This window comes from Xiphophorus maculatus, chromosome 14 (genome assembly GCF_002775205.1).
Source record: "Xiphophorus maculatus strain JP 163 A chromosome 14, X_maculatus-5.0-male, whole genome shotgun sequence".
In the NCBI taxonomy this organism is placed as follows: domain Eukaryota; kingdom Metazoa; phylum Chordata; class Actinopteri; order Cyprinodontiformes; family Poeciliidae; genus Xiphophorus; species Xiphophorus maculatus.
The window spans coordinates 5,490,102-5,518,007 of record NC_036456.1 but is presented as its reverse complement, the minus strand read 5'-3'; the positions used below and the strand labels follow the sequence as shown (position 1 = coordinate 5,518,007).

General features: G+C 40.0%; 3 protein-coding genes across 7 annotated transcripts; all 3 read left to right on the top strand.

Moving 5' to 3' along the window:
* The first annotated feature begins 944 nt into the window (after positions 1-944).
* Positions 945-7,483, top strand: LOC102223960 (E3 ubiquitin-protein ligase TRIM39-like). 3 transcript variants are annotated; one of them, XM_023345738.1, is made up of 7 exons: positions 945-1,050; positions 3,092-3,660; positions 4,056-4,151; positions 5,021-5,254; positions 5,393-5,540; positions 5,623-5,649; positions 5,842-7,483. In XM_023345738.1, the coding sequence occupies exons 2-7, from the start codon at positions 3,094-3,096 to the stop codon at positions 6,399-6,401; spliced, it is 1,632 nt and encodes a 543-aa protein (XP_023201506.1). In that variant the 5' UTR covers positions 945-1,050; positions 3,092-3,093; the 3' UTR covers positions 6,402-7,483. The 3 variants fall into 3 exon arrangements, with proteins under 3 accessions (XP_023201506.1, XP_023201508.1, XP_023201507.1); XM_023345740.1 differs by having other exon boundaries at positions 948-1,050; positions 3,213-3,660; XM_023345739.1 differs by having other exon boundaries at positions 952-1,050; positions 3,089-3,660.
* Positions 7,484-8,507: 1,024 nt separating this feature from the next.
* Positions 8,508-13,711, top strand: LOC102220187 (E3 ubiquitin-protein ligase TRIM21-like). The gene is made up of 7 exons (XM_005810156.3): positions 8,508-9,877; positions 10,655-11,152; positions 11,264-11,359; positions 11,817-12,044; positions 12,149-12,296; positions 12,376-12,402; positions 12,487-13,711. The coding sequence occupies exons 2-7, from the start codon at positions 10,823-10,825 to the stop codon at positions 13,038-13,040; spliced, it is 1,383 nt and encodes a 460-aa protein (XP_005810213.1). The 5' UTR covers positions 8,508-9,877; positions 10,655-10,822; the 3' UTR covers positions 13,041-13,711.
* A 106-nt stretch (positions 13,712-13,817) lies between these two features.
* Positions 13,818-27,057, top strand: LOC111610759. Of its 3 annotated transcripts, none has more exons than XM_023345571.1 (21): positions 13,818-13,961; positions 15,886-16,114; positions 16,209-16,432; positions 16,523-16,601; positions 16,702-16,769; positions 17,793-17,874; positions 17,975-18,057; positions 18,248-18,475; positions 18,594-18,666; positions 18,752-18,816; positions 19,364-19,519; positions 20,279-20,398; positions 20,516-20,608; positions 21,255-21,338; positions 22,463-22,535; positions 22,613-22,653; positions 22,739-22,825; positions 23,009-23,104; positions 24,428-24,512; positions 24,600-24,646; positions 24,775-27,057. In XM_023345571.1, the coding sequence occupies exons 2-21, from the start codon at positions 15,913-15,915 to the stop codon at positions 24,814-24,816; spliced, it is 2,028 nt and encodes a 675-aa protein (XP_023201339.1). In that variant the 5' UTR covers positions 13,818-13,961; positions 15,886-15,912; the 3' UTR covers positions 24,817-27,057. The 3 variants fall into 3 exon arrangements, with proteins under 3 accessions (XP_023201339.1, XP_023201338.1, XP_023201337.1); XM_023345570.1 differs by having other exon boundaries at positions 19,364-19,525; positions 24,603-24,646; XM_023345569.1 differs by having other exon boundaries at positions 19,364-19,525.
* The last annotated feature ends 849 nt before the right edge of the window (positions 27,058-27,906 follow it).

Here is a 27,906-nt window from a genome sequence, read left to right as displayed (position 1 = left end):
CCTCTGCTGCACCACACCTGAACAGAATAATTAGGTCATTAAGGCTCTGGAGAACTGATCTACACAAGGAGGAGGTCACACAGTGACGACGTCCACAGTCATTTCATTCCAGTGTTTTGTACCTGTGGCACATCTAAAAACTGCAGGACTGCGGCCCTCGAGGACTGGAGTTTGAGACCCCTGATTTAGGTGGCAGTCACCAGGAGAACACCACATGCTTGACTTTATGGTGTAGAGCAGGGGTGTCAAACTCCAGTCCTCGAGGGCCGCAGTCCTGCAACTTTTAGATGTGCCTCTGCTGCACCACACCTGAATAGAATAATTAGGTCATTAGCAAGGCTGGGAGAACTGATCTACACAAGGAGGAGGTAATTAAGCCATTTCATTTCAGTGTTTTGTAGCTGTGGCACATCTAAAAACTGCAGGACTGCGGCCCTCGAGGCCTGGAGTTTGACACCTGTGCTTTACACGATAACATGTTTGCAATCAGTTGTCTGTTTTCCAGCAATGTAGGTATTGGCAGTTTATTTATTTCTTGTACATTTAAATACGTTTCTGCGCATTTTTTTTTTTATTCTTTCAAAAACTAGACCGACACACAACTGAAACGGTAATAGAAAACATACAAACAATTGTTTGCCCCCCCCCTCCTCCCTTTTTTCTCTTTTGGAACAGAAAGAAAAGATGACACTTTACAAAAACACTCTGAACTCTTTGGATTTTCCAGTCAAACGAGCTTCATTCACACTGAGCAACAGAGATGACTTCAAACATAAAACTTCCTTCTACAGCCAGTGAAAAACCTCTGGGCAAATGAAGGGATTTGATCTGTTGCACAACATCCACCACGCCCCAGCCACATGCAAATAAATGATGTGGTTGCTCCGCTGCGTGCCTCCCTCCTGTGAATAAAGGAGGTGCCTGTTTGTACTTTTGATCAGAAATGAAACTTAACACAGGGAGGAAGTCCACAGGGAAGGACACGCACTCTCACTAGGAGGGAGTAGGCATAGGAACCGTTGAGCAGAGGGAACGCTCCGCAACCTGAAGGTAAATTTCTGCTCTAAATGCAACATTTTTCATCGTAGACCTTTGATTTAAAGCAGAAAATTCTGCATGCTTTTATAACTCTGTGTTATGATCACACAATGGGAGTGACACACAGTGATGAGCTGTAAAACCACAATGCATGAAAGTGTGAGGTGTGCTAGTTTGCACAGTCACTTTCATCAGCTTGTAGGAAGTAATGGTAAATTGTATTTTTTTTTTGTAATTTGATGAAAATTAAGTAATTTGTCTCTTATGCAAAGCTGAAAAAATTAATTGCAAATTCCAAATGCAAAAGTCCAGGAACAGTTTATTTTCTGAATTGTAACACTCGCGTCCGTTATTGTTTGGACGAATGCAGGCGCGTAGCAACATTTCCTCTAAGCGCCGGCAGACAGCTGAGCATACATCACAAACTAAGTGCTCGAAATATCATAAAAAGTTGCACAACTACAGCCGACTGTTTATCAGTGACCTTTGAACCTCGTCTGTTTACGCTTACTGACAGTTCCACAGCTTTTCAGGCCGCAAACAGTGCTTACATGCAGCATGTTGGTAATTATTAATGATTTAAACCATGAAAGCTTTAATAAAGGAGAAATTCAATTCAGTTGATGTATAATTTGTACACAGAAATGTACAGTTAATAAAATCCAATCGGATCTCAATGCATGTATTCCAATTCAATCTTGATTAGTAAACATTGCAGGCAAGTCAGTGTGTTAATCAAAATGCTAATAATAATAATAATAATAATAAGTGAAGAAAAATTAGATTGACACACCAGTCAATTTTTTCTACATTTTGTCCTTTTACAAATGAAATTTTCTATACATTTTCTAACCCAAGCCCAGTTTTCCATAGAACTTTATTGAGGACACTGAATAACTTGGTGAACTTGGTGGTGGCAGCATCATACTGTGGGGATGATTTTCTTCAGCAGCAACACCTGCTTGAGGCAGTAGACCTGAAGCTGAGCTGGAAGTTTCCTTTATGTTATTGTTATTACCACTCTAAACATACATCCAGTTAAAATGGTCTAGTCAAAGTCCCAGTGTCCAGCGTGTGGCAAGACTTAGAAATATGGCAACCCTGCTTATATTTTCCAGCTACAGCTGTGTATTATTTTAGCTTTAATTTAGCTAAATTTCAGATGGGAAAGTGTGAGCTTTCTTGAGGAGAGGGTTTAAAAACATATATAGATTTGTTTAAGCCAATATTCAATAACAGTTTATTATGCAACGTTTGGGTTGGGATACGAAAGTTTGGGGTCCTCTTCAGAAATGAACATAAATACCAAAAATGGTCAACAGAAATGTCTGCTTTTTTTAAATGTTGTAAAAGACAAAAAAAAAAATAAACAAACAAAAAAAAACAGGGCTTAAAAATAAATAACAAAATGATGACCAACTGTGGTTGGCAGCACTAACTAAAAAGCTAGATGCGCTAACTCTTATAATCACAGGCATTAGTTTGACCATAAGTAAAACACCACAACAATGGAAGCTAATGCTAATGTGCTACAATGAACCATTTAGATACCAACAACGTACCAATGAAGGGTGTTACAGCATGGCATGTCACCCTCAACAGGGTCAAACTAGTTATTACACACCTACCAGAAGAAACCATTTAGGGAATGCAACGTTTGCTAAAGATTTTCAAAGCTAGCAAAAAGGCTAACGCGCTAAACGAAGGGAAAAAAGAAAATCGAATGCATTAGCTGAAGCGTACCCACCACCGTTGATCAAACATCTTCATCAATTTTTTCATTTAAAACGAGAACACATTTTGGTTTTGATGAGACACAAGTGTCGTTATACTGAGATAGAAAACTTACAAGTTTTACATCTCGTGAGTTTCTCATAACAAGTTTCTCATACCAAGATGCCGCTCCTGTATTTTTTCCCCCCTAGCTTTAGCGGCTAAACTCTTCTGTAGATATGAGATGGTTTTTATTCATTAGCAAAAACAAAGGATGTCCTTTAAAAAGATTTCAAATGTTGGGAAGCTTTAACTTAACTGAGATATTTTCTTTAAGCAGACATGGCCGCCGTCTCTGTTCCAAACAGTGACTCCGCGCTGGAGAAGAATCTAACCTGCTCCATCTGCATGGATATATTTACCGACCCGGTCACGACGCCTTGTGGTCACTCTTTCTGCAGGACGTGCCTAGAGCTCAGCATCTCCCCGTATCGGGTGAACGACATGTGTCCGCTTTGCAAAAAACACCTCAACAAACCTCCAGACGTTAGCATTGTGCTAAGAGACATCGCCACGCAGATGAAAAGCGCGATTAGCAACAGGAGTTCGGGGGCGCCGGGGGAGGTACCGTGTGACGTCTGCAAGGAGCCGAAGCAGAAGGCGACAAAGTCCTGCCTTGTGTGTCTCGCCTCGTATTGCCCAGACCACTTGGAGAACCATTCGAATCCAAGGCTGAAGGGCCACAAGCTGGTGGAACCAGTGGAGAACTTGGATGAAAGGGCCTGCCTAGTCCACGGACGCCCGCTTGAGCTGTACAGTAGGAATCGGCAGCGGAGCATCTGTGTTCGATGTATGGAAGGAGGTCAGGATGAAGTGGTCTCCATGGAAGAGGAATGGCTCAAGAAGAAGGTGATCTAAACTTCCTGATTCATTCATCTACAACAGGGGTCTCAAACTCCAGTCCTCGAGGGCCGCAGACCTGCAGTTTTTAGATGTGCCACAGGTACAAAACACTGGAATGAAATGGCTTAATTGCCTCCTCCTTGTGTAGATCAGTTCTCCAGAGCCTTAATGACCTAATTATTCTGTTCAGGTGGTGCAGCAGAGGCACATCTAAAAGTTGCAGGACTGCGGCCCTCGAGGACTGGAGTTTGACACCCCTGATCTACAACCTTTTACCTATTTAGACCTTTCTGCATTTTCTAAAGAAGGTTTAAGAGACACAAGCTACTGTTAAACAGTAGCTAAATTTAGCAAATATAGGCTGAAACATTGAAAATGTGCCTGCTTGTTGTCTTTTACAGACTGAACTGGAGAACACCAAGAAGGACTTAGAAGACAGAATTGGAATAAGAAAGACAAAGATGGATGAGATAAACAAAGCTCTCAAGGATTGCAAGGTAGGTACAAGAGCCAACTATAACTAAAGGACCAGTGCCAAAGTAAAAGCCGTTCAAGAAAAAATTACCAAAAATCTAGAGCTTGTTGGAGCAAAAATCTTCAGTCAAGGATCTAATACTAACTCTTCTTCACAGCTGAAATGTCAGAGAGAATTCACCTTATTTTAGACTGTCATATTTATTAAAGTTTACCACAAGAGGCATTTTAGCTGGTAATACAGGTCAGAGAATAGAAACCATAAAAAGTCAACGTGATCAAATCTTGCATCTTTCCTCCGCCATTTTGTTAAAACCCTAATTGAGCTCGGAATAAAAGACAAAAACCAATCTCTCTCAGAAAGGTCTGCCTCAGTCTGAACATACTGGGATTTAGAATTAGCCTAAATGCTAAATAAAACATTTAGGCTAATTTTGTATCAGATGTGGGTCTAAAAGCGAGTCAGAGCAGAAACCAGAAGTTTTCATGCAAATTAGGCCAAAGTTATTCACTCATTTACTCAAAAAGTCAACGACGGCCATATGCTGAAAGAAGAAATACGAAATTGAGATTTTGCAAAACATGCTCAGTAGAAAGCAACTTCCTCTTTATAAATCACAGCTTCGCCTCAATGTTTGCGCATAAGGTTCTGCCTCATGGTCTGCCCTCTGCACGCCCACATTCAACCGTTTTTTTGGTGTACACCACTTTTGGCTTTTGGGCATAGGTACATTTCACTATTGATCCTACGCAGTGTTTTATAAACGAGACCCCAGATGCATAGAAATTGCAACACTGGAACATTATTTACCAAAAGCAACAAATGCCACAGAAAAGCATCGGCAGATGGCGAGCTAAAAGCAGCTTTTGAAATAATTTGTCTCGTTTCCAGGACCTGATTGAAAACGAGTGGTGGGATATCGAAGCGGTTTTCACAGCGCTGATTGCCATTGTGGAGGCAGCCCAGAAGAAAGCTCATAAGCCACTAGAGAGCAGGAGGGAGGCAATGGAAAAAGAAGCCAAAAACCTGAACGATGAGCTGGAAGGCGAAATCAACAAAATTGAGAAAACAATCTCAGAACTAGACGATATCTCATCACTAGAAGATCACATTCTTTTCTTACAGGTCGGAGGAAAATCACTTTAGAATGTAAACCGGTTTGCAAAGTCATTATCAATGATTTATGTTAAAAAGAAGTACGTCTAGGAAGCTTTGATGCTTTGAAGTCTGTTAGGTAATCTGTCTTTTTTTGTGTCTGTTCAGAGATACCCGTCTCTGTCAGATAACGATAACATGACTGACTGGACGGATGTTGAACTTGACACCAGCCTGTCTTTTGGCTCCATGAGAGAAACTACAACAACCATGGTTAAAAAAATTCAGCAGGAGCTGAAGAAGCTGGACTCCACTGGTGAGAGTTGACTTTATTGTGGGATAGTAATAAGAACAAGAATGGCTAGCGTTGATGGAAAAACTTGATTTTCTCTTTGCAGAACTCAAAAGACTTCCAACGTTTTCTGGTACGTAACATGTTTGACTTTTTTCCCTAAAGGTGTCTTGAAAATAATGACAATATCTGCGTCTTCATTGACTGCTGAATTGCTTGATTTGACATTTCGGAAATAAATTTAGTGGAATATTGCAGTTTTGTGCACATCTGTAATGGAAATGCAACTACTGACCTCAACATATTTTCAATTTGATCTCGACAGTGGACATAAAGCTGGACCCAGAGACCGCACACCAACGCCTCGTACTTTCACCGGATGGGAAGAAAGTGCAAGATGGAGGGGAAAACCAGGAAGTGGCTGATTCTCCTGAGAGGTTTGATGTGTTTGGTAGCGTCCTGGGACTTAACAGCTTGACTACTGGGAAGGCTTACTGGGAGGTGGAGGTCAACAACAAGAGCGGATGGGATCTAGGTGTAGCCAGAGGCAGCGCCGACCGTAGAGGAAAATTGACGCTGAGCCCAGAAAACGGTTACTGGGTTCTGGTACATTATGAAGCGGAGAACTACGCCGCCATGACAGCACCACCCACCCGTGTCTCCCTTGATGAGAAACCTGATAAAGTCGGGGTGTTTGTGGACTACGAGGAAGGCCTTTTGTCCTTCTACGACGTAACAGCGAAATCTCACATCTACTCGTTCACCGAGTGTTTGTTCAAAGACGAGCTCCACCCGTATCTCAGCCCACATGTGAAACAGGAAGAGACGAACTCTGAGGCTATGGTTATTTCTACTGGAAATTACTTTGAATTTGATGAAGAATGAAAGTGTTTGACTTCCATTTGTGTTTAAACATTCCAGTGGATGTGAGTGATTTCAAAACTTGCATTTGTTCAGCAGAAGACTGGGGGGAAAAAAATCATAATAAATTGCCACAAAGAAATTAATGGGGAATTTTTTTGTTAAATTAAGTAAGAAAGAAAGAAGTAAGATGTTTGCCATTACACTTAAAACCACTTACATGTTTCAAGTTTTCAATAAAACTAGCTAAGCTACTAAAACAGTTTTTAAATGAGGACACACACGCTAACTAGCTAAACCACGCCTACTTTCATCCTTTCCTACTCAAAACAAACCATTTTTAGCTCTTGTGTGTAAACCACTGGAAGTAATTGGATGTACTTTTATTTTCTTTTGCACTGTAAACTTTTTTAAACTGAAAAATATTCAAGATAAAAATTCATAAAACTGACTCATTCAATATAGTTTTATATGAATCCATCCATCCATTTTCTAACACCCTTGTCCCTAGTGGGGTCGGGAGGGCTGCTGGTGCCAGCTAACGTTCCGGGCGAGAGGCGAGGTTCACCCAAGTGGGTTCTCGGCCCCCTTCGAGCTTCCTAGCATCCCCTCTGAGTTTCCTAGCGTCCCCTCTGAGCTTCGTAGTCCCCCTTCTGAGTTCCCTAGTGTTCCTCCCGAGCTCCCTAGTGCCCCTAGTGTTTCTTTGTCACCCTCTAGTGCTCCCATTGTCCCTTCATTGTTCCCCAACGCTCCGTCTGAGTCTCGGCCTCCTAGTGTCCCTCCCAAGCCTCAGCCTTCCAGAGACTCTTCGCTGCTGCCTCCCAGAGACTCCTTGCCGCCACCTCCTGGTGGCCCCAGAGCGCCCCTGCGCCGACGTTGCCCACCGGAACCGCCTCCAAGCACCCCTGCGCCGCGGACGTCCTCCGGACATTCCCCATGGGTTCCGCCTCCTGCGTCTCCGCCCACCCTGGTTGGGCTGGTTCCTTTTGTTGTTTGGACTCTAGCCCTTCCTGTGCCTCCGCCCACCTTGATGGGTTGTTTATTGTTGTTCTGGACTCTGGCCCCCCATCCAACGCCCCTCCGCCCACCCTTGTGTTTTTTTGGGCGTCTTGGAGCCGCCCTTGAGGGGGGGGGGTACTGTCATGATATGTGTTTTTCTGTGTATTTATTTCGAGTTTCCTGTGTCTCTGTGTTGTTCTCTCTTCCCCTTGATTAGTTCCCAGGTGTGTCTCGTTCCCTGACTACCTCCTGTGTATTTAATGTCACCTGTGTCTCTGTGTCCTTGTCGTTTGCTGTGTCAATCTGTCTAGACTCTAGACCACAGGTGTCAAACTCCAGTCCTCGAGGGCCGCTGTCCTACAGCTTTTAGATGTGCCACAGGTACAAAACACTGGAATGAAATGGCTTAATTACCTCCTCCTTGTGTAGATCAGTTCTCCCAGCCTTGCTAATGACCTAATTATTCTATTCAGGTGTGGTGCAGCAGAGGCACATCTAAAAGTTGGAGGACACCGGCCCTCGAGGACTGGAGTTTGACACCCCTGCTCTAGACTATCGTTCTGTCCACTGCGTTCACCTGTTGCTACCGGCGTTCAGCCCTGGCTTCCGCTCAGCCGTGCTGCCAGGTGTTTGGACTGTGCATTTCTGGATTATTTATCTTTAAATCATCATTATTCACCTCAGTCGGGGTCTCCAAGCGTCCTGCTTCACCATCTACATCGCAATTCATGACAATATCTGGCATTTCTGGAGTCAAATACAGTTTGGGTTAGGGGTTAGGGTTAGTCATGTGATGGTAATTGTTGTTAGATTAACACTTCCAGATTATTGTCAGCAAAACTTTAATTTGAATCTGTTTTTCTAATACAGTGTAAAATTCATGGGAATCCACATTTTTTCCAGTTTTACTCCAACTCAGTAAGTTAATAGCTCTGAATCACAAAGTAAACCTGATAAGGCACCATATAGAGTATTTTGTTTCAATATGTTCTTTATGGCTTGGTATTTTATTTTCATTTGGGTGGAATTAAGAAATTACATTTATTAATATAGCTAGTTGCTTAGTATACTGCTCAAAAAAATAAAGGGAACACTTTAAGTGTTAAACACCTGTTTAAGTGTTCCCTTTATTTTTTTGAGCAGTGTAATTTTGCATAATTGTTCCTTTTAAAACAGCTAGTGAAACCGGTATTTTTGAGTGTCGTGTTTAGATGTTCACGTTTTATGTTAATTTTTTTTTATTAAAGGAGATAAACAAGACTCGCTTGTGTCTTGCTTGTGATAGAAACTACTGCAGTGACTGACAGGAAAATAAAAACCAAAGAGATAAAGTACAAATACAGGCAATTCTTGGTCATATTTAGAGTGTGGCTTGCCTTACAAAGAGCAAGAAAACAAAGTTGATGTTTTATTCTGTGGTCTGAGGTACATCTACCCAGATTGATAGCAGTCATGTGAATCTCATTTAAATTTAATTAGTATGTCTGCACAGAAAATAAGGAAGGAATGTTTATAGTTTGCACACATTTTTCTAAAAACCCCAGTCATTGGCCTGTTTAAATATACAATGAAATTAGAAACAGTATGCTGAAGTGATTATCAGTCGATTTGAAAAGCAGTAAGATAAGTAAAATAAGTCTTACATGCAGACCTGATCAGTGTACAGTACAACTAATATTTGATCCTGTCCACACTGACCCATGTTTTATGGAGACTCAGATTGAGGTGAAAAAAAACAACAAAGATTTTTTTTTTTTTTTAAAGATCTTACTGCTACTTTTAGCTTTCTGTGCTAAATGTAGCGCATAAACAGTTTTGGAAGTTGTTGTTTTTTACACTTATTTTTCATCACCTTTTCCTTTAAAAATCAAAAATAAGAGCAAGAAGTTAATTACCCAGCAGAACAAGTAAACAATCACAAAGAAATGATTGTTTTAAGGAATATTTCAAATCTTTAGCCTAGCACTTCTTTAGCCATGTGCATGATATTTCTATTTTTAACTTTGATTATTTTCAATGTTGTCAACACGTATTTAAACCCAATGACTCGGGTATTTTCTATTTTTTTTTAAAAGAAGTGACATTAAAGTGACAAACTTGGACTGAATGCTGTGATGAAGCTGCTTGGCTCAGTGAGAAATAAAAAATAAAACCATGCTGCTGTTTTTGTCAATACAGATGCTTATCATTGGTGTTTCACCTTCCGTTTTGGCTTGAAAATGACGAATGACGCTTTACACCTCGTTTTAAAACAAACAGGCTTCACTACTGAGCAGCACACACTCTGTAACCATGGACCCTCATTCTGGAGCCCATCAATGCCCCCTACAGAGTCTTATCTGTGGCTCAACACGCAACACGCCCCACCACGTGCACACAGATAATTCCAGTATTTATTTTTGTGCCAGCCTTGCTCTCGCAATTAAAGAGTCCGGCTGGACTTTTGATCAGAAATGAAACCCACGCAGGAAGGAAGGAAGTCCAAAAGTTGCATCCCAAAGGTAAAAGTCTGTGGATCTGCAGTATTTACGCACATATCAGTCATTGTGTTTGGTTCTTATGAGGATATGATTAACGCTGACACCCTGTTCCACATTTTTTGCAGCAAGTGTTGATTTTACAGTGCAGGGCAGCGTGTCAGTAGTTGGGCAATTATTTTTCAATCGTGAACTAGGAACCCTATGATTGTTCTCTCTCCATAGAGGGCAATTCACACGACAGGTTTACCACCATGATGGGCTTAACATCATAAACTGTCATGAGGTTTAGGACTCTAGGTTAAGATCCAGGTGCATAAACTCATTGCTTGTAGATATACAGAGAATTGTTATTTTTAGGAAATGACTGTTCTGCATTTAAAAAGTGAATTTAGAAGTCTGAAAAAAATTCATATGCAATGAATAAACAACTGGACCTGCACATAAAAGATGATCGAGTCGAATGATTTGAAAATGTAGAAGAATTACAGTGAAACCTAAACTTAATACTGTCTGAGTGAGCACTCCTATTTTTTATTTCTTTCTCAAAAAGACTTTGTGGGAAGGAAAGAAAGCAAAAGTATTAATGTTCACTTTTGAACCAAGACCACTTGATGCCTTTTTAATAATTGCTTGTTGGATTCAGAAATGTAGTGGACGTTGCTGGTGAGGCATAAACTCCAAGACTCGATGAATTATCAATGAAACAATTGTTTGGTTTTTTTTTTTATGCAACTTTCTATTTGATTCCAAAAAAGTGAACGGAGTTTATCTTAACCATGTGACCTTTTTTTGAAACAGACATCGTGTCCACCTCTAAAGGACGGCTCTACCACAACACTCGTGAGTCCTGCAGAATGAGCCTAGAACGTTACACTTGGTCAGATTAAAACTATACACGTTCGTTGCCCAAAGAATTGAGAGAAAATCCCTGATGTCAACATTCTGCTGGAAGATATCGCCCGAAAGATGAAGAGCACAAAAAGCGTAGAGCGTGCCACGGTTGGGGAAGTTGCTTGTGATATCTGCACTGAACCGAAGCTGAAGGCTGAGAAGTCCTGCCTTGTGTGTCTCGCCTCATATTGTGCACCCCACTTGGAGAATCATTATTCGGCTAAAAGACTCAAGGGCCACAAGCTGGTGGAACCGGTGAAGAACTTGGACGCACGGGCCTGCCTGACTCATGGACGCTCGCTTGAGCTGTACAGCAGAAAGCAGCAGAAATGCATCTGTGTTCGTTGTATCGAAGGAGGTCAAGAGGAAGTTGTCTCGACGGAAGAGGAATGCCAAATGAAGAAGGTACCATAACTCCCTGATTCTGTTTGTCTTATCTGTTGAGCCGATCGCCATTTTATGAATGAAAGAAAGGAAATGTTAATCTTTGAAAGTGTTTTCTCTCTGTACCTGTAGGCTGAACTTGAGTGGACCAAGACGACATTACAGCAAAGAGTCGTGATGAGAAAAACAAAGATGGTGGAGATCAGCGGGGCTCTGAAGAGTTGCAAGGTACTCAGAACAGGCCAACGTCTGTGACCCAATCACACCAGTTCATTAAAATATGCAATTACAAAGGCACTAGTTGTGTTTCCATTGATCTTAAAATTGCGCAAATTGGAATTACGAAAAGAATTTTTTTAAAGTGAAATACGCCAATAAAAAAATAACAAAAAAAAAACTCAAGTGTTTTGGTATTTGCCAAAACTGCATTGGAAACACTTTTTTCCCACACCACACAAGTCATGTGATCAACAACTGGATGGAAAATAAGAATATGACAGCAGGAAGTGGTATGAGGATGACGGAGCAGCATATTTTTTAATGACTTTCTAGCCAAAGCTCTGACAGCCTGAAACTATTTTTATGCTGCATCTTTCGAATCTCCAGGGTTTTCGAGTCGAGGTAGAATTGGCTTTGGCAATGAGAACACGTCTTCAACACAGTGACTGGTTATACTCATTTACAGGAGCAGCTTGAGTGGTGGGACATTGACGCAGTGTTCGCTGCTGTGATTGCCATTGTGGAGGCAGCCAATACAAGAGTAGTAAAACCGCTACGAGACAGGAGGCAGGCGCTTGAAAAAGAAGCGAAAGACCTCAAAGACGAATTGGAAGCTGAGATCGACAGACTTGAGATGACAATTGCTGAACTGGACAACATATCTGCGCTTGAGGATCACATCCATTTCCTACAGGTCTAGTGTCTGGAAATATTGCTTTTGAGTTAGTGTGGTCTACAACACAGTCATTTCCATCTTGACTGTGTTTTCTTTGCATGTTTTCGTCCAACCCTCTACAGAGGTACCCGTCAATTTCCATCCGGGATGATATGAAAAACTGGAATGATGTAAAACTTGACACTTCACTGGCTTTTGGTTCCGTGAGAGGAATCACAACAACCATGATTAAAGAAATTCAGCAGGAGCTGGAGAAGCTGGTCACCACTGGTAAGAGGTGTCGTTTTGTTGGTGAAAGTGGAAACTGTTAGAGTGCTGTTGAGTAAAAACTGTCCTCTTATGTTTACAGAACTGAAGAGACTCCAAAGGTTCACAGGTGAGTTATATAACCTACGGTACTTAACGTTTTCACAAGAAAGCTATGGTTTACATCCTGAAATGATTTGTAACGTTTCAACAGTGGACATAAAGCTGGACCCAGAGACTGCAAACCGACGTCTCGTACTTTCACCTGATGGAAAGGAAGTGCAAGACGGAGGAGAAAACCAGGAAGTGGCTGATTCACCGAAGAGGTTTGATGTGTTTGGTAGCGTCCTGGGACTCAACAGCTTGACTCCTGGGAAGGCTTACTGGGAGGTGGAGGTCAACAACAAGAGCGGATGGGATCTAGGTGTAGCCAGAGGCAGCGCCAACCATAAAGGGAAACTGACGCTGAGCCCAGATAATGGTTACTGGGTTCTGGTACATTATGAAGCGGAGAACTACGCTGCCATGACAGCACCACCCACCCGTGTCTCCCTTGAAAGGAAACCCAGTAAGGTGGGGGTGTTTGTGGACCAGGAGGAAGGTTTGGTCTCTTTTTACGATGTGACAGCTCAGTCCCATATTTACTCTTTCACTGAGTGTTCATTCAGAGATGGGATCTACCCGTATTTCAGCCCACACTATAAACAGGGTGAGATGAACTCTGAAGCTTTGGTTATTTCTTCTGGTCACCATTCAGAAACTGATTAATGGACTCAATTGTCAGGTCAGCTAACTTGCTTTCACATCATGTTCACCTCACCAACTCAGGTCAATTCTCCATTATCAATATGGACATTTTCCACTAAGGTAACTCCTTAATACAACAATGTATTACCTTTCACAGACTACTTCAACACAAGTACTTTCCCCTCATTTACTGGTGAAAATGCAAAATTGAAGTAAAGAATAAAAATTACATTTATGACGCATTATTCCAAATGTTCCCCCCTCATTTTCATTCATGACTATTTGCAGTGTATTCACATAACAATGGATGGACGTAATGTTGCAGAAAAAAATGCTGAAATTTTAAAATAGTTTTAAAAAAATAAAAACATATATATGTATGTATGTATAGCTTTGTATCCTTACATATTGTCATCTTCCTAAGATAATCCCTACTAATTTTTTTTTTTTGCCAAAGGTGATTCTGACCATAGAAAAAAAAAGTTTTGTTTTAGGAAAGTGAAGATAATGTACATTAATGTTTGATGGGGGTAAAAAGAATATTCAGTTTTTGTTTGAGCACTTTTGCTACAACATATTAGCATCATCTTGGTTGTTAACAAAAAAGATTAAAAAAAATATCCACCTCTTCTGCAATAAACATAACCTGATTATTTTTTGTAAAATCGCCTATCCCCCCAAATAAAGTTTGCTTTCTTAAATAAACCTTTTGACTTTTGTTTTAAGTTTACGAGTTTTCCCAGTGTCTTTGAACGTGTCATCGTGTGGTTCTTGTGACCCAGACAGACGTGGGACGGGGGGTAGAAATGGCGGGATTCGCTCTTAATATTGTTTATGCAGAAGTGAAACTGAAAGCACAACGAGCCGTCAGCGTCACGCTGCACTGAGAAGAAATAGCGCTTTATTGTTCGAGCGGAAAAAAGCTCAGAGAGGAAGTCTGAGGTGAGAGGTTTTTAATATTTTTTAATATTTCTGTAAAATGGCGTCATTTTGGAAGCCGTTTAATGAACCCAGCGCATGCAGACAGCAGGTTATCAGTCAGGCTTGACTGGAGCTTTAGCTTTAGTAACATTTTTAACATTAACGCTGCGTTTTTGTCTGCGTGCGTTTTCCTCCCAAGTTGATTAATTAATACGCAGCACTATCTGTTTTTATGTTTGCTCATTAAAGCGTGGGCCCGTTATCAGCTACCAGGACCGCCTGTAGGAAGTCACGTGTTTCTGTTTTGCAGACTTGTACAAACAGAAATGGGGTCGTTGGAGGGATTTTCACTTATTTTTCCTCAAATAATTCACAAGCAATTTTTACGTGGTAATATGCAGATAAAGGGATCAGCAACTTTACATTTTTAAATCGCCCTTTAAAGGAATTGATGCTCTGTTTGTAAATGCAACTACCTTGGACTGGGCAGCCATTTTGCTTTTCTTTGTTCTTCATTTCCTTTTTCTGCATCTCTTATGGTGGTCTGAGGTTTTCACTGTACAATTTCTCCTTCTTTTTTCCCCCTCAAACTCACTGGATTATGATCTGTGTTTACTACCGGTAGCACAACTGTATAGTTACCTGTATGTTGTGACCTGATTCAGTAATATCGATGTGGTTTTTACACTGCTCATACTTTTCGTGTTAGTCCAGCATAGTGGACCAATATATCATGTCATTAGAATATACATATGAAGTTTAAAAAATTACATATTTCATTTTTTTATGAATGTGATCATTTATTGGGCAATCAGCCAATGGATAGTACAATCTGTTTTGTTAGATTGTAAAACATTTCACGTTCAGAAACGCCATCAGTCCTTAAAAGTTAAAAAGGTTTATCAAAGGAGTCAAGAGCTACATTAATTTATGGCAATATTTGACCCTTCCTGCCTTTCTGCCTGGGCATTGCTTTCCTAATCAACGCCGCTAGATCCTCATCTCCCTTCACTGCTTCGTCTGGACTTTCTCCTATTGAGATGGATTTCTCTGGTAGATTTTCTACTGGGCCAACAGAAGGACAAGCAGCGAATGATGACGTTGATTTTCTGCGATGTTTTAGATTTTGTAGCCGGCCTGTCCTACTTTTAACAATGATAGCGGAGGAAGTAAACGAAACCCTCTCATTCTGCGTTGGCCACGTCTCCAAATATTGAACTATCATTAACAGCCGCCTCCCTCAACTCAGCAAGTGTCTCTTCTCGTAGTGGAGGACTGTTTTTTTTACTGCGCAGTCGATTTCCGGTAAGCTTCATAGCAACTGGAACATTTTTTTCGTCATGGGTAAATGTTAACGATTGGTCCATCCATCCAGGAAGACATTGTTTGTCAATAGCCGAGAGCCCAGACCCTCTGGATGAATCAAGTAGCGTAGGACAAGGCTTAACCAGGCTAGTAAACATAAAAGCTAACAATAAATGGTATAAAACTTTTAACTTCAGAACTTGTTTTTAACAATATAATTTTCATGTTTGTATAATATACCATACCATACCAACTTTATTTATAAAGCACTTTAAAACAACCACAGCTGATACAAAGTGCTGTACATCAAAACACAACATAACAATAAAAAAAAAACATAAAATAAAAACTTACAGTTTAAAAACAAAAACATACAATTTTTTTGTGTATGGATATACATCACATCCATACAGTATCTTACTTTTATTGGATGAATTTAATAGGGTTTGTTATTACATGATATTTGTAATAGACAAAGAAATGCCATGTAATCCAACTTCACAACCAGAGGCTTGGGATTATTACACACAGGTGCTCATGACTGATTAATTAATGCCATGAATAAAAGCCAAAAAAAAAAAAAATCTGTTCTTGTTTGAAACTGTTCCGATTAGTAACAGCCTGGGTATTTGTGTCGTAGTCTGTCTCCTCGAGACCGATTGCAGAAATGAGCCTTCAGGTTTGCCACTGCTGTGGTTGGACCAGAGTGACCACCCATCACGGCCTGAGGGTCCACCAGGGCAGAATGGGCTGCACACCGACGGGTACGAGGATCGCAGAGCCTCAGCAGCAGTACACGTGGAATCACGGAGGACAGACAAACGTTAAATTGAGTTACAAGCTGGAAGTCCGGAGCGCTGTCAAAATCGGTGGGCTGTCCAAATTGTGTCTCAAGATGATTTTTTTGAGCAGAGGGGTAACTAAAAAACTGATAAATCACTCTTGAAATTATGTCATGGACAGAAAGTTCAAATTATTATTCAGACATGAGCCTCCAGACGTGTCACTGCGGCTGGAAGAAAATGACGAATTATCACGGCTTGAGGACCCACCAAGGAATGATGGGCTGCACGCCGAAGGGGCTGAGGATCCCCAAGGAAGAGCAGAGTGCCTGGAGGCACCACTGGAAACCACAACCAGATAACAAAACACTTCCGGTCGCAAAGAAAGTTCATAGGAAGGAGGAGGTATACAAATGGAAATTGAACAGTAATAGTGTCAGTTCAGTGAGAAAAATCTCTACCACCTAAATTAAACTTCTCCCGTTGACTTGACAGAATTCCCCAGAAATACCAAGGATGGGAAACTTCAGTAACCCCACATCAGCAGCAGAGGTCAAAAAAGAGAACAAGTCAGGTATATGTGACGGTCAAATTTGGCCCACATAGCAATTAGCCAAATTCCTGTTAAATCTCAGCGTTTCCTTTTTCCTCCGTAACTCCTGCGTTTCCTGTAGCCTCTTCTCAAAAAGCAACAAGGTCAAAGTCACGCCATCAGCTGGAGGAACGCTTCACACCTTTAAAGGTAAAGACGAAGCACTAAGCTTTGATTATTTGGCTGTCAAAGACACTTCAGTTATTAAAGACAATTGATCACAGAGCAAAAAAATACAGTAAAAGATTATATACCCAATTACTGTATATACCAACCTTGTTGCTTAAATTTTATTTATCTGGGATGAAATAGTTTCTGGTTTTATTAAGTATCTTGGTCGTAGTAAAGTATTATCATAGTACGTTGAAAATAAACCTATTATTAACTATTATTTAATCACCAGGCTTTTAGGACATTTTTTTTTTGAATTGTCAGTCAAATACACCGTTTCAGACGGGATGAAAAGTGAGCAGAAGGCAGTTGAAGTAAGAGATGGACATTTATATCATTAAAGACAAACACCTGTTGAATAAAGCTGAACGATTTTAACTTACAACTGGACCAGTAAGTCTTTTTGAAGGTATTTTGTCACCACTACGTACAAAGACGGGAAAGTACACAAGCAGCTCTCTCTTCTAGTTGCTACCAGCTGCTGTTAGCTGCCTTGTGGCTACAGCTAAGTATGTAAACATTAGCTGGATGCTTGTGCTCTTTCAAACAGACCTTTTAAACAAACTGCCTTGTCTGTTTAAAAGGGTTTCAGCTAATTTATTGATTTATTTCACCACCAGCATTCTATCTAACTGCAACTAAACAATACCATCAGGTTTTGTGCTTTATTCTTCAAATTGTTTGGGGTGCTGAGTTACTGCCCAGTGGGGTACTGGGACAAGCAAAAACAAAATAAGGTGTTGACCAGACAAGACCACCAAATGTATAACGCATGTATGCGAACATATTTACAGGCTTTTTAATGGGTTCACCCCACTGTGCGAGTCTTAAACCACATACCTAGAGTTAACGAGATTCAGTGAGCGTGAAGTGTTTGTTGTTAGCCAAAACAACAAACAGCGTATGGCTTACACTTTAAGTTAAGGGGGAGGTGGTAAAAGTTGTCATTACAGTTACAGTCACTATTTTTTAAAAGATATTTTGTATGTTTTCTTTCTTCAGATTTCTGAGGAGCGCTGGAGCGCCGTCAGCTGCAATGACCACGTAACGGCAGCATCTAGAATCAAGGCGGAGCCTGTGTCACGTACGCCTCAAGAGCATCCCGCTCCGTGATTTTGGAGAATAAAAAACATAATTAAGCTTGAAAGTAAAATCCAATTCTTCTTTTATTGTCTTTTTTGCAGCTCTAGAAGCCTGTATTCCAAGATACCCAGATGACCGCAGTACAGCCTCGGCAGAGAGGAACGAGTCCTCGCTTTATTTGCTGGTAGAGCTGGAAAATCTGTTATCCACTTTGATACAAATTCTTCAGTTACATTTTTTCTCTTTCCCCCCCCTTTTTTTAATATTTAAGACAAATTCTTCCTGTATTTCTGCCACATTTTGCAAATTCCTAAAACGCACTGTTCTTACATTGGGAATACTTTTTAACGTTTAAATCATTTCCGACCTTTTAGATGAACCATTGGCTCGGCGAAATTCCAGCCGTCCAACCAGAGGACCGACACAGATCTTTTAGTGAGCATCCAAGCGCGCCAACTGACGTCCCGCGCGGAAAGACGGATTCACAGTTACCGACATCGGGACAAGGAACGCCAAGATCTCAGCTGCTGAAAGAAATACAAAACTGCTTAAAGAAATATAAAAAGAGGAGAGATGAAAAAATGATGAACTCTGCTCGTGAGGTAAAACCACTTTTTCAATTTTTCGAGTGTAGCAATAATATAACCCAAAACCAACAGCAAATAGGTGCAGCCGCAAACTCTGTATGTATTATCTAACTGTGATATATCTATGAGTCAGACTGTGGATGAATCATCAAGGATCTCAACCAACTCAGTAATAAAAGCTGAATCTTTGGAGAAGAACCAATCGTGTATGTATAAAATGATTCGTACAACAGCAGAGTGGACCGAAGAGTCGCGAAGTTGAAACTAACTACCTGACATTTTTACTTCCAGGTCTTGCAGCCCAACAACATCCACTCAAGAAACCCACTGAAACAAAAACAGCAGCTGCTGAGCAGGTAAACAATTACCTCCTTACCAATTCGTCTCTTCTTACAGATTTGTGTTATACACAGGTTTTCACTAAACAGATCCATCTACATGACAAGTGATTTGCTAGTGGGTGTAGTAAAGCAACAGAAAACCCAACGTTACCCAGTTACCAGAACATGATTAAAGGGGCAAGTTTGAATAAGTGATGTGAAGCGTTCTGTGAAAAAACATGGCTTTTTGAAGTTGATGGCATCAAATTACAGTTTAGAATTTTTTTTTAGTCTAGAATGCCGTTAATTTCATTCAGAATAATGGCATAATTTAATTGTAAAGTTGACTGGAGAGCTGATTGGGAATTTAGAAAATGAAGCAAGAACCCCTCAAAACAAAAACAAAAATCACATCATTCAAAAAAAATTTGTATGGTTGCATTTCCCCGTTCTCCTTCTCCCAAAAATAGAAGAAAAAAACAAACAAACGCATTTGACTGAAAGAGAAATGGAGCAGTATTTTTTGACTGATTCATGGCCGAATCGTTTGCAATGAAACTGCATTGATCCGTCTATTTTTTAGAGAAATGAATCTGTCAACAAATGTTCAACAAGTCAACCTCCGGTTCCAGCTAAGAGGAAGAGCTTACTCTCGTTCACTGGGACACCGGAGAAAGCTGAAGGATCTTCAGCCAGCGCCAATGGAGACATGAAGAAAGATAACAAGAAAGAAGAACCGGTGCAGGTTCAGTATTTGATGACGGATGTAACATCATAAGCATACTAAACAACCTTTGCTAGATTACTGTGTTTGCAAAACTCCAAAGGAATAGCTAGGATTTCTTTTGTATTGCTGTTCCATTCTATCTGTAGAGGTTAACACTCTGTGTCTGCGCTTCCATGTAACAGATTCATTTCTTGCTAAACCAACAGCCAGAGAGGAAGGTGAACTTTTTCCATGTTGACTGGAATCGCTCAAATCTTTATAGATTTTAAAGAAAACAGTAATGAACAAACAGCATTATGAATACTAAGGAACACTGTAGATACATCAAGGCTAAAGACGTAGAAAACTTTGAGGCAGAGCTAGGCTATGAAACCTTCGGTGCCTCCGTCATTCTGTGATTGTTAGCATTTATCAACCAGTTGGCTAAATATAGCATTGGCATGTAAAATGCTAGTTCATAACATTTGAAATATGTTAACCAGCAATTATTGCACTCCAAAAAATCCTTGTGGTATGAATATTACGCACACTGATGTTGCGATAACAATGCATTCTCTATGTGTAGCATATGCTACACTTGTCAGTGTTTGATTTGTTTCTTTGATTATGTGCCCCGTTGTGTTGGTCGGTCATGAAATTACAGATGCATTTAATAACAGGTCCAATTTCAATCGAAAGTTCAATTAATTCACAAAATCCCTACTACTACTACTTCCATGCCAGATGTTGTCACAGCATTTATTTTTAGTGACTTATTTGACATGTTTTCAGGTGAGCCGAGCAGCGCCCCCTGTGGTGCCACCAAAGAGGAACTTGCGTTCATTCCGAGTGAGGCAGCTGAGTGGGCGAGACATTACTAATCACTTGGAAAGAGCCAACAGGGAACTGAAGGTACAGAGCTTTATACTTGGTAAAAAATATAGGACAGTTTTCTACTGGAAACCTGTTGGGCTTCTTGTGTTAACGTTGTATCCTCGGCCCCGGCTCTAACCGTTCTACTTATTTCAGGTGAAAGAGCTGGTGCGGATGTTTTCCGTCTCAGCAGCCCAGGAGAACACAGTAGGAACGGAGGAGAAACCCGGATCAGAACACCCACGAGTAGTATGTTGATTTTATTCATTACCATTTGACTGTGGGTCTGCAGGTGGTGTGAGTCCATTAACTGTAGAACGGCGCAAATTGAAACGACACAAATAAAGAACGCACATTTTTCGCTACGTTTTTGCACCGGGATCAGGTGGTTTTCCAACCGCGTCAAAATTTGTGTATTTCACAAAACTGCAATGGAAACGTCACATAATCAACAGCCAGATGTTACTACTGGCGGAAATGACAAAGAAAATGACAGGAAGTGGTAGAGGATCATTTCTTTTCCCCACCAGATCTCTCTCAGCATCGCGCAGTTCACAAAAAATTGTGTATCATTCAAACATGTTGACTCCACAGCTCTTCTAATCTGTAAAAATCACTGACTGCAATTTATTCAAAACGCTGAATACCTAGCTTATCCCAAGTAGGCGGGGCTTGTCGCTACAATGCCTGAGTAAGATATCGACGTCTCCTCTGATGGCTGAATTATGAACACATAATTCATGAATTATGTACAACTTTATTGTGTGAACAAGCTTGTTCATGTGTGATTTTAATTTAATTATTTAATGGAAATGCCGCTGTTGCAAGATTGTGTTTTTTCCAACATTTGTGCCCATTTGTAATGGATTGTACTTGGCGGCATTGAATCTTTCAGGTGAAGCTTCTCGCTCAAAGACATTCTGCCATGCCAGCCCAGGAATCTAGAATCCAACCGAAGGTGGAAGAGAGGCAGGAGAAGGTGAATACACCATGCTTCTGTGAGCTTAAATGAGTTATGGCATTATGTTATTATCCATATTAATGTCCCTTTGGGGAGGATTTTAATTTTAATGGCAGGTACCGATTTTGAATATCAACTGTATTTTGACGTTCTTTTTTTCTGTTTGCCTAATGTTGATTTGATGGAATGTGCTTGATAAAGCAAGAGCTCATAAGCTCTCAGTTGTCAACAAAATTCTCAATTCCGATCTTTAAAAAAAAAAAAAAAATACTAGGACACGCCTGACTCGGACTCAATCCAACATGGCTGCCAAGAGTTGTACTCTTCATGTTCAATTACAAAATATGTTTATGACTGGGCACGATAAGATAGTACTGCATTATTTCCATGGGAACTTCAGGTATCCCGTGGCATCCATAATTGTCACACATATCATAATACACATTATAAAAAGATAAAGAGAGACAGTGTGATAACCACAGTACACACATTAGTGGCTACATAGTGTAAAACTGACTACATGCTATGAAGGTGTCTATGGACTGAATGCATAACAGTGCGTTGCTATTCTAAGTTAGCTTGATCACCGACTAAATGGTTAGCATGGATCAATAAATCAGTTTAAATTTTTACCTATTTATTTTTCTGAACATGTTTTCCAAAGTAAGCAGTTGTCTTTCAACTAAACAAGCAATAATAATAATGTCAGTTATCTAATTCTATTCATTTTGGTTTTACAAAAATACATATGATCAGTTTTGTATTTAAAAAGTAGCCTAAAAGTTTTTATATGGAAGTAAGAAAGTCTTTTTAAAAACAAAACTTCTAGAATAATGGCTAAAAAAAAATTCAAACTATTTTACGATACAACTTTGACATAGTTTGAGGTAGTTTCCTGTTGTGGAGTTGTTTTGCTTTAGGAGAAACTGGTGCACTACAAGAGATTTGACATCATTATGAAAGAATATTATTTGGGAATATTAAAGCAACATCTTTAAGCATCAGCCAGAAAGTTAAAGTTTGGTACAAATGTGTCTTCTAAAGAGACAATAAATCCTGATTCAAGCAGAGGTAATACCCACCTGTAGGTTAGACATTAAAAATAATTTACCACAATAAACGTTTTATTTTATTTATCACAGCGAGCAACAGACATAAAACCTGACCTAACTCCAACAGCGGCAGCAGAGACACAGAAGGAGGCTCCGTCGTCGTGTAAGTATCTTCCCTCAGAACGGTTTCTGATTGTTCTAGAAAACGAAGCTAGCTATTGTTTTTGATGTTCTCTGCAGCGTGTGAAGCAGCAAAGCCTGACGTTCCCACCAGCATGAAGGTACGACGGGTTCCTTGATGAATGTCTTGTGAAGTGAAACAAACTTCCACGTTGATGTTTTTGCTTAACGTGGAACGCATTCCAGGTGAAGGAACTGGCTCAGATGTTTTCGACGCAGGAAACGGCGGCCGGGCCGAAGGAGGAACGTGGCTTAGGACACAGATCATTACAGGTGTTTCATTTAAAGCTGTATCCACCACCAGATGAGAAAGAGATTTGTTAGTTTGTTCTTCTATTTGAATAATGATTTTCCTGCTTCTGCTTGCTGCTGCATTGTTTACGATGTAGAGTTGGTACCTCTCGCTCCATTTTTGTTGTTGTTGCTGTATCTACTGAGAAGTTTCATATCTTACAGGTAAAACTGATGGCTCAAAGATTTTTACAACCCACATCCACGGATGCAATAGGTCAGCTAAAGATGGAGGATCATGACAGAGTACAACGAGCACAAGTATGGCACCTGTATTTATTTTTATTCTCTGATCTCGGTCTATAGACTTAGTTGTCAGATGCATTAACTTCTTTGCTTCTGTGTAAAATCTGCTAATGTTTTATATAAATTTGTAACATCTGTGGTCTAGAGGTTAATCTTTGTTATCAGCCTCCTGATTTAAATTACTGACTTTGCAAATAATTAAGTTGCTTATAGAGAAACAAAAAAAAAACGCTTGGTGTGTGATGGGCACTAATGCGTTAATTGCTGAGCAAATTTTTTATGATAAAGTTTAACACACTTAGCTTCCCTAAATTAATTTTTACTGTAAAATTTAAACAGGAAACTAGAACAAAAATAAAAACATAGACAGTAGAGAACAAGATATGAACATAAATATCAAATGGTCGCCGAACATATAATTTAAAATGACATTGGTGCTCGTGAGTTGTAGTCTTTCATTGGCATATTTAATTTGAATTGGAATTTAGCGCATTAGCATTGTCCTCCGCTAAATACTGTGTTGGTGTGATGCTTTATCATTAGCGGAACTACTGTTTATGATTAGTGCTTAGCTTTAGCTGAAGTAATGTTTGATTAGTGCTTTAGCTGAAGTCATGTTTGATTAGTGCTTTAGCATTAGCTGAAGTTAATGAACAGATAAGCCGAGAAAGCTGTAAAGAAGTTTAAGGAACAAATACATTATAAGACAATATACCAAGCTTTAAACATATTACATAAACACCAACAATTGCTTCTACTAACTCAGGTTCACTAAATATTAATGCAGAGTTGAAACATTTTAATGAAAATGTGGCCTTAGTGGCCTTTACGGAGTTAAGACAAGGAGTCTGCACACATGCAGAGGTCCAACTTGGCAGAAACATAGTTTTTCAGTACGTGTGCCACCTTGAAATATGCAATATTGAATATTATAACATTGAAGTCTTATCTTGGTGGAGCCGACACCCAGAGGAGGAGCAGCTCTTCTTGTTCCAACAGTTGAAGCTGCTGGTTAACAACTGGGCCAGCTGGTGTCTGGGTGTGTTAAACCACAACAGGAAAAATTGAGTCAAAAAAAAAAATGTTTTCCCTGGAAGTCGTCAAACAACATGCAGTTCCCGGAGTGTTTAAGTTTCCTTTATAAGAAAAACATTATTCTACATTTACGCCCTTACTGAAGAGACTCGCCCTCTGATGCATCTTAAACACGATGGTTCCATACAGATCATCTGATTATCAGTAATTAAATTTTTAATGGAAGATTTTTTTTCTTCATATTTGTTACATGAATAATGTTTTTATTTTAAGGCTTAATTTGGTCTAATCTGTATTTCCCAGCCGAAGTTACCAGACTCGACATGTAACCCGTCCAAAATGAAAACTGCAGCACAAAAGCCCACCAGGCATCAGGAACACAAACCCTGTATGAAAACCTTTGCTAAATAATCCCAGATGTTCAAAAATGCTGTTACTCTCAAGTTTATCACGATAACCTTCTGACTTTTGGCAGCAGCAGATGAAGCGTCTCAGGTCGCAGGTTTGTCCAGTAGGTCAAAGGTAAGACGTCACTTCAGCCTACTTTAACCACACTTTAGTCTCTGGTGCCATACATTTCCATCTACCCTGCGTATGGCTCGGTTTATGGTGCCATCAGATGGTTGACTTATTGTTTTATGGTGTTTCAGGTGAAGGACCTGGCTCGGATGTTTTCAACTAGGACCATGTAGGGAGAAGTTGTCCAACTAAAAGAGAGAAATGAAAATAAAAGTCATTGCTGTAAAACGTTTTGAAGTAGAGAAGTAAGGATTTCCAAGAGTATCTCTCCATGTATGCATCCAATATCAACTATTTTTAAAATGTATACACTTTTGGTACAACAGCCTCACAGTTTTGGACAGAATGGAAATCTTTGGGAAAGGATGAACTGTTATAGTAGCTTGAGCATTTAATAGACAATCAGGTTCTATTCAAGTAAAAATGGAAAATAATTTGACTGCTGCAGGTAATAAGGGACATGGACCGAAGAATCCAATCATTATTAAAAAGACTCGTCAAGAAAATGACATCAAAGCAATCAGGTCATGTTTCTGTACAGATGTTAGCTCAATGCTAACAACCTGTGGTTGATTTTGCGTTGTTTTTCAACAGTTGAAAACCTTTTAAAAAGGTAAAAACAACAACACACACGTACCGTTTGCTCTTGTTTCGTAATTGAGTGAATGAAAAGAGAGGAAAATAAATCTGAATTTGCAAGAGGATAGAGCAGCAGTGAAATCCAGCTAATAGCCTGTCATGTAGCATGGCGGCTACTACAAGGTCACCTAAAGCTAGCGCGGCTTCATCACCCGTTTCTGGTTGATTCATATCAGACTTGACAAATATGACAGCACTCGAACAAAACAAACAAACAAACAAAAAAAAACGCATTGTGCTGCTAGGCTAAGCTAACATCAGCACGCTCATGCTATGCTTTGATATGCCTTGTTGATGGTTTGGCTCACGGCATACTTTATTGCGGTTTTTGTTCGTTGGATACCGACAAAGGTTCCTGAAAATGTTCTCTCTCGTAAATTTAAAAGACTCCTGTGAACATCGTAAAATTGAATGAAGAGTGTTTCAGCTGCTTTCTGTGATCAAGGAACACCCGGTGTTCACAGATATGTTGTAGCAAATGTGGAACTGATAACAGTGCAGAGGTCATCACCGTGTAGGTATTTGACAGCTTCCCAACTCCCCTGCAGGTTTGAATGGGAGTTAATGTAACTTCTGATGTTTTTGATTCAATGAAATAAGCAAACAAATGGGTTGTGTGGGTTTCAGGTCCTTGTACAGAGGCTCGGCAGAGATTAGGAGTTGAGAGGCGTCAGCGTGTACACACATGCAGGAATGGTCTGGCTTTAGGAGTTGAACCGAAACGCTGACACTCAGGTTGAGCTGCTTCCTGTTCCAACTGAGTGGGAGTTGCTAGCAACCAGATGGGTTGTTGTCTGGGCGTGTCACGCCGCAAAGGGAAACAAACAACAACAACAAAAGCAGCCTTTCAGTATAATTCGTCAGCTCAAACATGCACCAGCCGGAGTTCTTGGGTTTCCATTTCCCTTGAAAGAGAAACCACGGTGGTGTGGTTTCTTTTCTTTCTTACGTCTGATGGTTTTCTTGTTGTTACAGAATTTGTTATTGAATTAAGCCTCGATTCGGTTTCACAACAGCGGTAGCGCGTTAGTTACCATGGTGATTTATCTTGTGCAGCTAGCCTGCTTAGCCAGCGGTCACGCCGATCAAAAACCAATGAGTTTTGTCCGTGTTCTGTCACTTTTGTATCAGTTATTTTTTTAAGTCTGCCCGTATGAAAATACCACTGATTCATCTTGGCTTTCAAGTCCCACATTACCATGGTCACCTGCACCTTTATCGGTTTTATTGTTACGGTTCGACTGTGTTTGTGAATATGGCTGTTCTAAGTATATTGGAAATAACAGATCTTAAATTAAAATCACGTTTACGACTTCAAATACCTTCAGCTTAGCACACAATTAAAAAATGCACAGTCTAATTCTGACAATGTTTAAAACATGAAATTATTTACATCATAAACATACCTCATGTCTATCGATTGGGCTGCTAATAATGTAATAATCGTTACAACTTAATGTGTCTTTTGAGTGAAGCTGTCTTTAGGGTGAAGGCTGAAGAACATTATTGTATGAATGTTTAGGACATTTTGATTGTTACAACTTTTTTTTTATTACTGTGTTGAAGGTTGTGTGTCCTATTCCATGACCTGCTCCTTGTTTTGTCACATTATAAAAATGTTACTTATTTGCTCCTACAGAAATGTTGCTTGTTTGTTCCCATTGTTTCTTTGCAGTTTTCCCATTGTGTTTTCTACCAGAAACATAACCCGACTTCCTGCCGCCGCACATTTGAAGGCTTTAAAATCACATGTATGTTTTTATATATGACAGATTAAAAAAATAGTTTTATATTTCAATTTGTAAAACTAACTCTTGTCCAGTGTTTTTCTTTTAGTAGTTGATGTATCTTTAATTATTATTATTATTATTATTTTTTTTTTTACCTCATATGGGCTTGAAAATATATTTGTGCTCAATGTTTAAATGGCTTCTTTGTGTCCTTCTAGTGACAACTCCAGAAAAATGTGATATTGCAACACATTCTCACTCCCGACTCGTCATATATTGACGAGTTGGGACGATTTCTGACCATGCGTCACATGTCGTCACTATGTGACGACTTGGACAGGGTCCTTCAGGGCCACATGTTGACGATTTGGGCAGGTCACATGTTTTACGTGGATTATTGACGCGAAGGGTTCTTGCAACCGCTGCCGAACCTTCAAAACCCGACGATTTGGTTAGGTTTAGGGCAAAAATTACGGTAAGGCATAGGGTAAAACCCCTCGCGTCACATATCGACGCGAAAGGGGTACCCTGCGCGTCAACATGTGACGAGGACGGACCGTCCCAATATATGACGAGTTGGGAGTGAGAATGGGTTGGATATTATTACTGAAAACATTTTTGCCAAGAAGGGGCCATGGCCCTCTTCTTCCCCCTTTTGGGGGCACCACTGTATCCTTCACTCTGAATTTAGCTACCTGTAATGGAAGGCAAATACAAATATTTATGGATAAATTTGACAATTATATCATGAACGGAGGGGTTCATGATTATTTACTATCTTTATTTTTTTTAAAAAAAACATAATTAATACAGGTGCATCTCAATAAATGTCTAAAATGCACAACTATAGACAAATTAGTGCTGTGAAAAGTGTTTGGCCCAGGGCGCCAGACA

What these genes read in the sequence shown, in the direction of transcription:
- LOC111610759 (XM_023345569.1), top strand. Translation starts at nt 15,913, where the DNA reads ATGAGCCTTCAGGTTTGCCACTGCTGTGGTTGGACCAGAGTGACCACC. An exon ending in CAAGGCGGAGCCTGTGTCAC is followed by an intron (nt 17,875 to 17,974) that starts GTACGCCTCAAG and finishes TCTTTTTTGCAG; the next exon opens with CTCTAGAAGCCTGTATTCCA. An exon ending in TTTGGAGAAGAACCAATCGT is followed by an intron (nt 18,667 to 18,751) that starts GTATGTATAAAA and finishes TTTTACTTCCAG; the next exon opens with GTCTTGCAGCCCAACAACAT.
- LOC102220187 (XM_005810156.3), top strand. Translation starts at nt 10,823, where the DNA reads ATGAAGAGCACAAAAAGCGTAGAGCGTGCCACGGTTGGGGAAGTTGCT. An exon ending in GGGCTCTGAAGAGTTGCAAG is followed by an intron (nt 11,360 to 11,816) that starts GTACTCAGAACA and finishes ACTCATTTACAG; the next exon opens with GAGCAGCTTGAGTGGTGGGA. An exon ending in GGAGAAGCTGGTCACCACTG is followed by an intron (nt 12,297 to 12,375) that starts GTAAGAGGTGTC and finishes TTATGTTTACAG; the next exon opens with AACTGAAGAGACTCCAAAGG.
- LOC102223960 (XM_023345738.1), top strand. Translation starts at nt 3,094, where the DNA reads ATGGCCGCCGTCTCTGTTCCAAACAGTGACTCCGCGCTGGAGAAGAAT. An exon ending in ATCACATTCTTTTCTTACAG is followed by an intron (nt 5,255 to 5,392) that starts GTCGGAGGAAAA and finishes GTGTCTGTTCAG; the next exon opens with AGATACCCGTCTCTGTCAGA. An exon ending in AAGACTTCCAACGTTTTCTG is followed by an intron (nt 5,650 to 5,841) that starts GTACGTAACATG and finishes TGATCTCGACAG; the next exon opens with TGGACATAAAGCTGGACCCA.